At 43.0% G+C, this 13,439-nt stretch overlaps 1 protein-coding gene across 2 annotated transcripts; it reads right to left on the bottom strand.

The window, feature by feature from the left end:
- Positions 1–1,031: 1,031 nt before the first annotated feature.
- On the bottom strand, positions 1,032–12,058 carry ccnt2a (cyclin T2a). Of its 2 annotated transcripts, XM_014165473.2 has the most exons (10): positions 10,650–12,052; positions 9,929–10,010; positions 9,715–9,843; positions 9,333–9,393; positions 7,204–7,266; positions 6,472–6,517; positions 4,281–4,444; positions 4,032–4,102; positions 2,724–3,870; positions 1,032–2,617 (listed from the first exon to the last, which is right to left on the bottom strand). In XM_014165473.2, the coding sequence occupies exons 1-10, from the start codon at positions 10,805–10,807 to the stop codon at positions 2,550–2,552; spliced, it is 1,989 nt and encodes a 662-aa protein (XP_014020948.1). In that variant the 5' UTR covers positions 10,808–12,052; the 3' UTR covers positions 1,032–2,549. The 2 variants fall into 2 exon arrangements, with proteins under 2 accessions (XP_014020948.1, XP_014020950.1); XM_014165475.2 differs by lacking the exon at positions 1,032–2,617 and having other exon boundaries at positions 3,236–3,870; positions 4,032–4,079; positions 10,650–12,058.
- Positions 12,059–13,439: the final 1,381 nt, after the last annotated feature.

Here is a 13,439-nt window from a genome sequence, read left to right as displayed (position 1 = left end):
GAAATTGCCAAGAAACTGAAGATCTCATACAACGCTGTGTACTACTCCCTTCACAGAACAGCACAAACTGGCCCTAACCAGAATATAAAAAGTGGGAGGCCCTGGTGCACAATTGAGCAAGAGGACAAGTACATTAGTGTCTAGTTTGAGAAACAGATGCCTCACAAGTCCTCAACTGGCAGCTTCATTAAATAGTACCCGCAAAACACCAGTCTCAACGTCAACAGGTGACTCCGGGATGCTGGCCTTCTAGGCATCCCAGAGGTGTTTGTTTCTCAAACTAGACTAACGTACTTGTCCTCTTGCTCAGTTGTGCACCGGGGCCTCCCACTTTCTATTGTGGTTTAAGCCAGTTTGCGCTGTTCTGTGAAGGGGTAGTGCACAGTGTTGTACGAGATCTTCAGTTTCTTGGCAATTTCTCGCATGGAATAGCCTTCATTTCTCAGAACAAGAATAGACTGACGTGTTTCAGAAGAAAGGTCTTTGTTTCTGGCCATTTTGAGCCTGTAATCGAAACCACAAATGCGGATGCTCCAGATACTCAACTAGTCTAAAGAAGGCCAGTTTTATTGCTTCTAATCAGAACAGTTTTCAGCTGTGCTAACATAATTGTAAAAGGCTTTGAAAATTATAAACTTGGATTAGCTAATAATGTGCATTTGGAACACAGGAGTGATGGTTGCTGATAATGGGCCTCTGTACGCCTATGTAGATATTCCATTAAAAAAAAATCTGCCGTTTCCAGCAACAAGTCATTTACATCATTAACAATGTCTCCACTGTTTCTGATCAATTTGATGTTATTTCAAAAATACATTTCTAAGTGACCCCAAACTTTTGAACGGTAGTGTAAATCTGTCAAATTCACATAATATACAGTATTTAAATTCCTTTTCAAAATGTATAGGCTTGAAACCTTCATCACCCTTGGAACAAGATCTTGCAGAGGATACAAATAGGGCATTTGTCTAACATTTTGCTTCCATTCTCTTCATATAAACATTCAGTACATACCAATCATACAACATAGGTCAAGTTAAGGTAGTGTTAACCTTAGGATTTATTTGTAGAACTTAAATAAAATCATAAAACTGGTTGTCCAGATTTGCACTTGCCTTCTTGTTATCAAACCACTGTCTGTGCCCAAGAGTATAAGTACTGGTGGAACATAGCATCTTGGCCCCAATACCAACTGTCTGCACACTGAAATAAGGACTAACCAGTCAAAGAACAGTTCTTAGTTTGTGTCCAGAATTGAGAACGATATCTGCCATATACAGTAGGAAACTGAGCTGTATCAGCAACACTGATGGAACGTTAAGCCCAATAACCAGGCTACTTTTCTGCCACGTCACTGGACATCAACAATCCTACATTATTTACCATTACTGATTAACAGCTTTGCATCTATCAGCTACAGGGTCAAGCCAAGTAACCATTTCATGTAAATGCACTTCACAGCAAAGGTTAGGCATGTAAACTATAGCACTAGTATTACTGTCCTCGTGTCTTTATTTTTTTTTGCGAGGCAGCCTTTGGCATCCAGCTTTAGGTCATGTTGGAGGTCCCCCCCAAAAAAATTGTTGTACAAATTGCATGGCCTCTGACAACATGCCAGGTGGTTGGTACTGTTTGTAGGGTCTGCACTGGAGGAAATCCAGACCCTACAAAGGGATGGAAAGGTCGAAGGCCGAGTGCACTCTACCGGCAGCCATGCGTAGTACAGGCTCTAAGCACAACAGTGGAACGCTGCAGTCAGAATCACCAATGATAGGACTCCTACATCAAGTTACAAGTCTTTTTCTCCATCATATATAATATATATATCTTGTTATACTTACAAGCAGTTCCAAACCTGAGTATTTATGGTATAGCTTTTTAAACATACAAAAATGTATGTACATTTATCTCCACTTTCTGTAAACAGCAGTCTGCATTCTGCTTTATCCCTTTGATGATAGAAACATGCGGATCATCGATACAGTATTGAGTATAAAAAAAAAAGGGAAAAAAGACTTTCAACAAATAAAATCCAGCTTCCATTGGCGGCCATGTTTGGCGTGCCTGGCCTTCCTTCTCTACTACCAACTGAGAGAAGCCCCCCTCCAGCCGTAAGAGGACCGCTTGCCTTGTTTTCTCACCAGAATGGATTAGTTGTGGAAATGCTGTTTTAATTATTATTTAAAAGAAAATAAATTGCATCTTTCATGCCTTTTCAGTATTTATAATACCTTTTTTCAACATTTAAACTAGGATGACCCCCTAACTCTCACGTCCACATTTCAAGACCCATCCAGAGAATATGGAGAGGACTAAGCAGCAGTTATACATACAGAAACAGGCAGGACTATATCAGCACTGCCAAGAGATCAGATGATCGGGAAGCATAATAATTAGATTTCTGTCCTACACTTTGCTTTATATTTTTTGCTTTACCTTCCATTTCCTTGCTATAAAGGGTTCATGAGTTTATTCCTTGGGCACTTAACAGGAAATGTGAGCATGTCAAAAGTGTCTGTTTGGTGCTGGCAGTACCCCAGCCGGCGACCTCAGGGCCGCGGCTCTCCACTGGCTTCTTGTCCAGTTTCACTAGGGTGTTGAGATGTCCGTAGCCCACCTGGTATGTGACAGGGGGAGGAGGGGGAAGGGAAGGTTAAAACCAGAGCTGTGAGACGACACACACTGTGACTGCAGCTGAACAGAGGAACAATGAGAGGAACTACCTGCGCCGCCCTTGGAGCTTTTGCTCGTTTTGGAGGAGTGGTGGTTGTGGCCGGCAACGTTGGGGTGTGCCCTCTTGCGGGAGGAACTGGAAACAGAAGCAAGGGCCGGGCCCGCCAACCCCTCAACGCTCCCTAGCCCCAGGGGGCTCCGGAGGAGGGCCGGCCCGACACCTGCTGGCCCCTCGAGGCCTCCCCGGCCATTGCCACTGTGCTGTGCCGCGTGGAGCTGAGAGTGTCCGTGCTGCTTGTGGTGGCGGTGGGCAGAGTGGTCCCGATGCTTCTCCTTGCTCACCAGCGGGCTGGAATGTTTGCTCTTGGGCCCGCCCTCATCAGAAGAGCTGTGGCGCTCAGAGGACACCTTGATTTTCATCTTCAGCTCCTCTTTGCTGGCCACGCCCCCCTGAGAAGGAACTGGGAGGCGGAGTTTGAGTGAGCCCCCCTTGTCCCGTTTGTCAGAGGGGAGCCTGTCCTGGCCTGGAATGGCCAGCTTCATTTTAAGAGGAGATGCAGTGGTGCCGCTGCTGCTCCCTGGGTTAGGGTGGGGCTGCATGTGTTTCCTGTGGTCTGACTGGACAGAGGGTATATAGGCATCCCTGCCCTCAGGCTCCATAGCCTGTTGCTCTGTCTGTTTGCGTTTCTGCTGCACCGCCAGCTCGGCAGCATGCTTCTCTCTGTACTTGTCCAGGGACATTTTCTGGGCAGGCGGGGGCTGCTGTTGCTTCCCCCCCCCCGCTACAGCCTTGTGTTCAAGTTTAATAGTGTTGAACTCCATGGTCTTATCTGGTCTGTGTGGGTTCAGAGAGCTGTGCTGCAGAGACAGTGAAGCCCCCTGCTGGAGGCCTAGTGCATCTGTTTTGAGGGAATAGCCTCCTCCCTCCGAGCGACCCCCCGTGTCCTGGGGCCAGTCGCTGGGGGCGGTGAAGGTGTAGGAGCTGCCCTGCATGGAGGCGATGGAGTCCAGGGAGAGGGGTCCACTGGCGTGACCCGGCAGTGGGACAGGGAACGAGGAGGCAGCTTTGGAGAAGGCTGAGTTGGAGACCCCAGGGATGCCGTCTCCCAGGGAATGTTCGTGGACCAGGGAGGGTCCTGGGTAGGGGTCGTTCGCCTGAGAGCCATCTCCCTTGGGCTTCTTGGCAGCTTGTGTGGCCTGGGGGAGAAGAGAGAATGATGACGTGGTAGTGAAGAGCATGAAACTGTACAATGAAACTACACTAAAATAAAATCAGCAGACAGCAAGGACAATCTACAAATGTCTAGAGAGAGTGCGAGGTCTTAATGATGATTCACTGGAGAAGAACTTCAGCTTACCCTCCAGTTCCGGATCCTCTTCAACCTGCTCGGCGTCTTCTCCAGAATCTGAAGGAAGTCGTGTGTCAGTTCTGAAGGACAGGACACACTTGGTTTTAACACCTAATATAAAATGGCAATAACATATAACCACACATTTCTCATTGACGAAAACAAAACTATTCTCCCAAACTAAAAGATTGTAAGTAGGCATTCTGCATGTCTTTCCGACTACGAGCGTGAACTAATGAACTATAATCAAAGACTCACCATCAAGAAGCTCCAGCGTGACAGAGTTGTCCACGTATTCCCACCAGTGTTTCCCGTCAGTGGAGACAGGGATCTCCCAGTTGGACCATTTACAGGCCAGGTGGATGCAGACGCAGGCGATGACTGTGGGTTTATGCTGCAGGCAGAACGTGGTGAGGTGGAGGCTGCGCAAGGAGAGGCCGGAGCGCAACGACAGGCCACATGGAGAAGAGGGGCAAACACAATAAGTCACAGGCGTTTTAGGCTGAGGTAAACCATAGTACACAGTATTGAGAACAGAAGAAGCATTGCAAAATAAATGTTATCGTTGACACAGTTGCACACTTAACAAAAGAACAAACAATTACTGACATGCAGAATAGATCATGAGTCAGTTTCACATTATGGCTACCATCCTAGTGTTTACCAAAAGGAACTGCAGATATAGCAATAACTTCACATTTGCGTCAAATTCAAATAAAGACTAGTAGGTTTTTTGGTGGGAACGTGACCCAATTTCACCATTCATTAAAGAAATCCACCACCAATAAATAACACTTGGTCAACATTTTATGGTAATGTAGAAAATGAGCTTGCAGTAAATTCAAGAGACACTCATTTACACTAACTGGTTGTGGTGAGAAACGCCTTCTAGTCAACTGTAATCCACGTTGACTCAAGTTCTTTGGAACTCAAGTTATATAGAAATAGATGAAGCTACAATATTGAACCTTGAACGATTTAAAAAAGGGCCAGAGAGCTAGATGGTATTTCAAATGGAAGACTATGGTAAAAGCTGGATGGTAACCTTGTGCCACAATAAGTTAAATGCCTGGACATAATGCATATTAAAAGGAGAATATTTTAATATCCCGTATCACTGCGCTGCCTGAGACTAGTCCACACAATCCTGAAAAACATCAAATCTAAGAAGTATTCACCACGGTGACTGTAACCCTAATAGAATCCAAGCCATAGAATACTAAAACATATATTCCCATTCAAGTCAATTATATTTCTAAGGCTTGGGTACCGTTTCCACTTTTCCCTTCACTGTTTAGTCTACAGGGTACGGTCAGTAACCATGGCGAAATCTATTTTTATGACCCAAACAAGGCCTTTCTGTGGCTGGTCAGAGTTCAGGCATTAAGCACTTCATCCTCTAATTACCACAATGTCTACGGCACAGCGTCAAGCTCTTTAATTCTCTGTTTACTGTTCGTCATAAGCCTCTCCAGTTCTAATGCAGCCTGCCTTCTTTAGAACAGGCAGTTTTTGGAACAATGTTGTCTTTAGCTCGATCATATTTTTTTCCAAACTAAAAATAATACTTTTCATACGATTGCTGGATGCGTTAGCAGCAGCTTAATTATGACCAGGCCCAACTTAAAAGCATTTATCAAGATCTGTGTCCAGACATTGTAGTTAGTTTGAGGGCATTTTTTTGGGCTATGGGAAACAAAAAGGCTATATTAAATCCCAACCCAACGTCATGGCAAAACTAACCCTTCAGGACCTTGTTCTGCCATTATTTGCAGAATATAAACTGTATGGTTGTTTGTAAGTAAAAAGCCAAAAAACAAGACTAATACTTATGAAGGATGAACAGATATTTTGCAATACAATGAAATGGTGTATTAAAACATGTATTTTTCTCTTCAAATTCAAAAACATGCCATCTGAGAAGGTCCTTAATGGGTTAACATCAAACATGTTAATTAGCGCTTCCATTTGTTCTTTCTCTATATTATTTATATATATCCATCTCATTACATGAAAAATTTGCTTAACTGACTGAAAATGTTTCATTAAAATGTTAACTGTGAAAAATGTTACTTACCAGGACGACTTCTATGTTATGTTTACAGCTGTGTAATCTTTAGCTGCTATTCAGGCTACCAAAGTGTCTTTTTAGACTTATGCACTTTTGTAACCAAGCAACCGTGAGGTTCAAGCCCACCACTACACTTCACATTGGGCATTCAACCCCACTGTGCCAACTCTGGTCCCTTGTACAATACACCGCACTGCGACCGGGGCCGGTACAGCCAACCACCCCACCCCGGGCAAGAGAGGGGGCTAGCGTCCCAGAAGCCATCGGCGCATAGAGGGCCGTTGGACACAGAAAGGGTACCCTGCTTACAGGAAGCTATAGTGTGCAGTAGTCACAGTGCAACAGGGGGAGGGGGGGGGGGGGTGTCAGGATAACAACCTGTTGGTAGCCATGAAATAGGAAGTCTGTGCCAGATCCTTGCTTGCTGTAAGTGAAAGAAAAGAGGGTTAAGGTTTTTGCTGACCAGTGTGCTCTGTTAATAATTATAAGTTGAAATGTTACCTTTAAAGGTAGACTCAGCGATATGATGCAGATGCTAGGGGTGTGAATGTTTAAACATTAACGAAATGAGGATCCTTAAGGCTAAAAGAAATCCTTAACCTTTTTCCGCAACAAATTTTCGCAACTACTAAGTGTTGAAGCATGAGGCTCAACTTCACTGTTTTGGTCCCGTGGCTATCACGCTCTAACAACGTGAAGGCAACCTGCGAGCATGCGCAGATACTGTGTGTGACGCTGTCAGAGCGAAGTCTTGCATCTCACTATCTGCAGTGCTGCTCATTTCGCTGTGTCTACATTTAATGTACTGTACGTCATGTTTAGTGAAAACTCAAAGGTCAACAACGATTTGTTACACAATCATGTCAGCATTTATCCTCCTACACGACTAGAGGGTCATGGCTAGAAGTGATCCAGCTTTTGTCAAATTAATGTTTTTGCATTTAAACTAAAACTTTTCCTAACACGCTACATTCATTTTCCTAACCTACTGCTTAAGTTCTCATAAGCTGCTACGAAAGGTCCAATCTGATATTAATTTGACAAAACCTGGATCCCTTCTAGTAATGACACGACTAGAGGGCATGAAAGAGCAAAGAAGGAAGCCTCTACCTCTCACTAGCTGGGAACATTTCACGACATCAGTGTGTGGATGTTCAATAGTTATTTCAAATCCTGGAACAAAATACATGACAGGTGAGTTTCAACAGGAACAATTTGTCAAAGATGCATCAAAGTAATGTTCCATCCATGGTTCTTCCCCTTTATTCTTCAACACAAGAGCACAGTCAGGATTACATGCGGATTATGAAAGGCAGTTCCTCTTTCTTTACATCTAATTAAGGGTGAGTATATTGACGTTGTATAACAAAAATGGCCGCAGATGGTGGCAACATAATTGGAGTATTCCGTAGTTGTGGAGACCACAAATTGGAACATGGATGGGACTGCTGTCTGCTAACATCTGAGATTCATCAAGATACCATTTCGACCTGCAGCAATAGAATATTGGCATTGAGGATTGTGACGTTACCGTGACATACAGTGCATTCAGAAAGTATTCGGGCCCCTTGACTTTTCCCACATTTTGTTACGTTACAGCCTTACTCTAAAATGGATTAAATAAAAAAAAAAGTCATTATGGGGTATTGTGTGTAGACGAAGCAAAACAGGTGGTACATTTTTTTTAGCAAATGTATTACTAATAAAAAAACAGAAATAGCTATTACATAACTTTGACTCTTTCCTATGAAACTCTAAATTGAGCTCAGGTGCATCATGTTTCCATTGATCATCCTTGAGATGTTTCCACAACTTGATTGGAGTCCACCTGTGGTAAATTAAATTTATTGGACATGATTTGGAAAGGCACACACCCGTCTATATAAGGTCCCACAATTGACAGTGCATGTCAGAGCAAAAACCAAGCCATGAGGTTGAAGGAATTGTGCGTAGAGATCCGAGACAGGATTGTGTCAAGACACAGATCTGGGGAAGGGCACCAAAACATTTCTGCAGCATTGAAGGTCCCCAAGAACACAGTGGCCTCCATCATTCTTAAAATGGAAGAAGTTTGGAACCACCAAGACTCTTCCTCTAACTGGCCACATAGCCAAACATAGCAATCAGGAGAGAAAGGCATTGGTGAGGTGACCAAGAACCCAACTGTCACTGATAGAGCTCCACAGTTCCTCTGTGGAGATGGGAGAACCTCCAGAAGGACAACCACCTCTGCCACACTCCGCCAATCAGGCCTTTATGGTAGAGTGGCCAGACAGAAGCCACTCAGTAAAGGGCACATGAAAGCCCACATGGAGTTTGCCAAAAGGCACCTAAAGACTCAGATGATGAGAAACAAGGTTCTCTGGTCTGATGAAACCAAGATTGAACTGGCCTGAATGCCAAGTGTCATGTCTGGAGGAAATCTGGTACCATCCCTACGGTGAAGCATGATGGTGGCAGCATCATGCTGTGGGCATGTTTTTCAGCAGTAGGGACTGGGAGACAAGTCAGGATTGAGGGAAAGATGAACAGAGCAAAGCACAGAGATATTTATGAAAACCTGCTCCAGAGCGCTCAGGACCTCAGACTGGGGTGAAGGTTCACCTTCCAACAGGACAACAACCCTAAGCACACATCCAAGACAACACCAGGAGTGGCTTCGGGACAAGTTTCTGAATGTCCTTGAGTGCCCCAACCAGAGCCCGGACTTGAACCCGATCGAACATCTCTGGAGAGACCTGAAAATAGCAGTGCAGTGACGCACCCATCCAACCTGAGAGCTTGAGAGGATCTGCAGAGAGGAATGGGAGAAACTCCCCAAATACTGGTGTGCCAAGCTTGTTGTCATACCCAAGAAGACTCGAGGCTGTAATCACTGTCAAAGGTGCTTCAACAAAGTACTGAGTAAAGGGTCTGAAAACTTATGCAAAAGTGATTTTTTATTATACATTTGCTAAAATTTCTAAAAAAACGTTTTGCTTTGTCATTATGGGGTATTGTGTGTAGATTGCAGGGGGGAAAAAAGCAATTTAAATCTAAATCAAATGCTGTAAAGAAACAAAATGTGGAGAAAGTCAAGGGGTCTGATACTTCGAGTACACTGTACCTAATTTAAATAACTGAAAAATGGAACACGAGGCAATTCATCAATGCCTGGCAGCAACGGTCCAACAGAATATTGAAACATAACACTTTGTATACTAGATCAAGTTCTTACTATACTCTCAGTCATTACTTACCTAAAGTCTGCAGCACTATGGTTTCAAGTATCACCAGCTCTTGAGCTTGCTGGAGGTATGCCTGAAGTTCAATAGACAATCATTACATGACATGTGTAATGTGTCTATCGATACCCCTATTCCAAAGTAACAGTATGGGTTATTTCTTAGTGCCAGATGTTTTAAATGTAGTCTTGCTACTAGGAATATCATCACTAAGAACATGCCGAGAGAGGACAGACATCCGTCTAACAAAGACTGCAAATTGCTTCTGTCATACTACGGTCAGACTCAGCTTACCCTCTGGTGACACACCCCAAACTACACAAAAGCAAGTGTTGATGCCATTGACAAAAACAGGGAGAATAGCAAAACCTACAATACCCATAGTACCCAGACTTACATTACTCTTCGTATCAAGCGGGGCCTCTTGAGGGTTTAGACAAGCATGTGAAACCTTAATGACATGCTCCAGTTTCCGAGGTTGCTCTTCAACTTTTGCAGCTAGGAATAATGTGGTTGGAGAAATGATCTGTAACAGGAGATAATTCATTGTAATACATTATGTAAACAGGTTGCATATTTAAGGAAAATAGTCAGGCTGACTAAATACTTACATTTCTGTGGAATTTGGTGAAAGAGTGGTACATATAAAATCTATGCATGTAAACAATTGCTGTATTTATAGTAAGTTGTGAGCTGGAGAAAACGGGTTAAGGAATTCAAGTATGTTCAAATGTAACTTCAGTAAATACATGATTTGTTGTTGGGTAGATAACACAACAGGGTAACCGTGCAAAAGAAAATGACAAGCCCAACAATAATGCACGTTCTTGCATTGCCGTTGTATGGGCCGTGGAACTAGCTCGCGCTAACTACACAGAAACTCAATGCTGGTTTGCTAACGTTAGCTAGCATGCTGGGCAGCCGTCATTTGGCTATGTGGATATTCATAATAAAACGAAAAACACATCAACGTTAGCTAGTTAACATTTCAATTAGGGGAACTAACAGGGAAGATTAGTAAACTAATGTTAGCTAGCTAACTTACTGCCAAGCTAACAGCTTGCTAACTGGCGCCAGATACATGGCCTTCATGTTGATGACGGATTATGTTTGCTAACTAGTCAATTTGGCTGTATCATTACTACACAACACCGAATACATTAAAGCGACCACTGGCACATTTGTAATGTTCTGATATTACAAACTACGGATAGTGAGTGCCTCTGGCGCGTGCCCCCAGCTCCCACACAGCACCCTGGGAAACGGGCCTACAAAGCACCATGTCTATACTTCCTTCGACATGTCTGGTGATGATTGTTTATAAAAGGATACACGTTGAGTCTCTGGCCCATATCTTGAATGAGGTTTGCCGCCTGCTGTCGGTAAGAGAGCTCTCTATCCGGCTCCACTCCCGTACGGCGGGACGGCGTGGCTTCCAGCTGCTCCCGGGTGAAAAACCATTTTGACGAGGATCCCCGGCACGCCGCCATAGCTCTCCAGCATTCGCACAGGACACCGATAACCGGATGGACGCAAGTACGCTGAAACCATGATTGGCACGTCCCGGAAACCACAATATTGTTTTTTTTCTTCCTTCTTTGATATTTGTTTAGGCACGGCCAAACCAACTAGTCGTGCTTTATCGCCACCATTCGCCCTGGATTGTGAACTTCACAGAATGCAAAGAAATCGCTACGCCATTTCCTGGTTGCTAGCTACAATTATAATAAGCTGTGTTCGAATACCCATACTAACATACTGTATACTACATACCATTAGGTCATTTTAGTATACTGTAAACAAACGGTATCGTTTAAGTTGAGCATATTAGAGCGTTGCCTGTCTACCGGAAGCGGATGACGTTGCTATGCAACTTATTGCTAGGTTGTTAACGTAACAAATTACTAGCTAAACATTTTACGATTTCGGGTGTGTTTGTAAATTCAATCTGGGGTGCCAGAGTGAGCTCTGGGCGTTCATAAATCCAGAGTGTTTACAGAGTTGATCTGATCGTTCAACGGCAGTCAAGCACCCAAACTAACTGGCTAACGTTGGCTAGCTACTTCCAGACACAAATGAGAGAACACCTCACTCTGACCATTTTACTCACCCTAACAGCTGATTAGACTGTTTTCATGTTATCCAGAGCGTAGGTGACTGTAACTGGGCTGCTGTCAGCAATTTCATTAGTCTTTGACACCACCGGCCATATTGGTGTTGAGTGTTTGTAAATTCATAAGTTATTCTGCCGAGAGCGCTCTGAAATCGGAGTAGATAGCCAGAATTAACAGTCTATTGAAACGCACAACGACTATACCACTTAGCTGAGAATGATATGAATAATCAAGTCAATAAACGTTGGGTAGTTAGACAGCAGATCGTTAATATACTGGCTCGCAAGTTCGATGTATTAGGTTACCATACACAAATTGTCGGCCCTAAAAGCACGGAAATAGTGTCCACTGAATGAATACTTCGTATTTTGGCGAATTTTGTACGACATCCGGAAACCTTTTGCATACTAACTAATATCCATACTATGACCAAAAAGCATACTATATACTTAATTCACGTCACTAATAGTGCGGTTAGTATGAGTATCGAACACAGCTATACTTTGCCCTGTTTTAGTTTATGTGACAAAACAAGCTAGTGTAGAGAATCATTGTGCCATCTAAACCGCTGAGAAAAATTATTTTCCAGAACCACAAATATTGCATTATAAGCTGTTTGAAGCTGGTGTACAAAACGAAAGTAAAAGATGCAACAACAAAAAAAATGTAAGAACTGGAAGCAAAAAAAATAGCGCACATAGAACCGATCTACCGCTTCTTAGACTTGCTTTCAATGAGACTGATAGATGTATAACTCATAGTTCTATGTGAATTTGGTCGGGTCGCCCAAATCCTTAGATACTACATCCCTTTTTGGACTTATAAATTAATTATATATACCCATTGTTTATTGAAGAATTTAACTTATAAATGCCTCGAGCTGTCTTACCACATGATAACCCAAAATATAAGCTTGTTTTCCTCTAATGTTTGTAAACAATGCAAATGTAAAGACACTGTATAGCCTCAAAACATGGTTAAAACTATAATTTTGATATTATGGATGGTCAGTCCTTACATCCATAGCTATGTCTATGGAGAGTGGTTACATTTCTCCAGCCCCATCCCTCAGCTTTTTCCCGAAAAAGGGGCAGGGAATCTTTAGATATTGTTTCTTCTACTGATTGCCTCATTAATTAAGAACATTCCTTTTCACATTTTTTTTGTCAAAGACTCCAACCACCCGAGTCAGACTGTTCTCTCTGCTATGGCACAGCAAGCAGTAATGATGCACCAAGTCTGGAACCAACAGGACAGCTTCTATGCCCAAGCCATAAGACTGCTTAATAGTTAGCTAAATAGGTAACCAAGTATCTGCATTGACCCCTTTTTGCACTAACTTATTTTGACTCATCACATACGCTGCTACTGTTAACTATCTGTCAGTTTATTCCTAGTTATATGTACATATCTACCTCAATCGGGGTGGCAGGTAGCCTAGTGGTTAGAGCGTTGAGCCAGTAACCGAAAGGTTGCTAGAGCGAATCCCTGAGCTGACAAGGTAAAAATCTGTCGTTCTGCCCCTGAACAAGGCAGTTAACCCACTGTTCCTAGGCTGTCATTGTAAATAAGACTTGTTAACTGACTTGTCTTTAAAAAAATAATAATAATTGTACCCCTGCACATTGACTCAGTACTGGTACCACAGGAGGTTGGTGGCACCTTAATTGGGGAGGTCAGGCTCGTTGTAGTCGCTGGAGCAAAATAAGTGGAATGGTATTGAATCCATTCAAGGCATTATTATGAGCCATCCTCCCCTCAGCAACCTCCTGTGTGTGTTAACCTTATGCAACTTTCCAAATACAGAAATCATCTCTGTAGGATGCATACAGGGATGATTTCTGTATTTTGAAAGTAACATATCCTGAAAACTTGATTGTTGACAAGCAAAATATTTTAGACTATGTCAACAATGGACTAATAAAACAAATACCAAAATATTGTTTTTGGGTGGATTTTTCCTTTAAATTAAGACCAAATAGCCAATTTTGACTTTGTGGCTGTGGAA

Source organism: Salmo salar, chromosome ssa21 (assembly GCF_905237065.1).
Source record: "Salmo salar chromosome ssa21, Ssal_v3.1, whole genome shotgun sequence".
Taxonomy (NCBI): domain Eukaryota; kingdom Metazoa; phylum Chordata; class Actinopteri; order Salmoniformes; family Salmonidae; genus Salmo; species Salmo salar.
The sequence above is the reverse complement of the archived record's forward strand: the minus strand, read 5'-3'. Positions and strand labels throughout refer to the sequence as shown.

Bases quoted from the DNA above. Each gene is read 5' to 3' on its own strand.
- ccnt2a (XM_014165473.2), bottom strand. From the start codon at position 10,807: ATGGCGGCGTGCCGGGGATCCTCGTCAAAATGGTTTTTCACCCGGGAG. The intron at 10,011-10,649 runs GTATCCTTTTAT...CGTTTTCTCCAG, and splicing joins ATGGGCCAGAGACTCAACGT to CTCACAACTTACTATAAATA. The intron at 4,103-4,280 runs GTGAGTCTTTGA...CCTGTCCTTCAG, and splicing joins CACGCTGGAGCTTCTTGATG to AACTGACACACGACTTCCTT.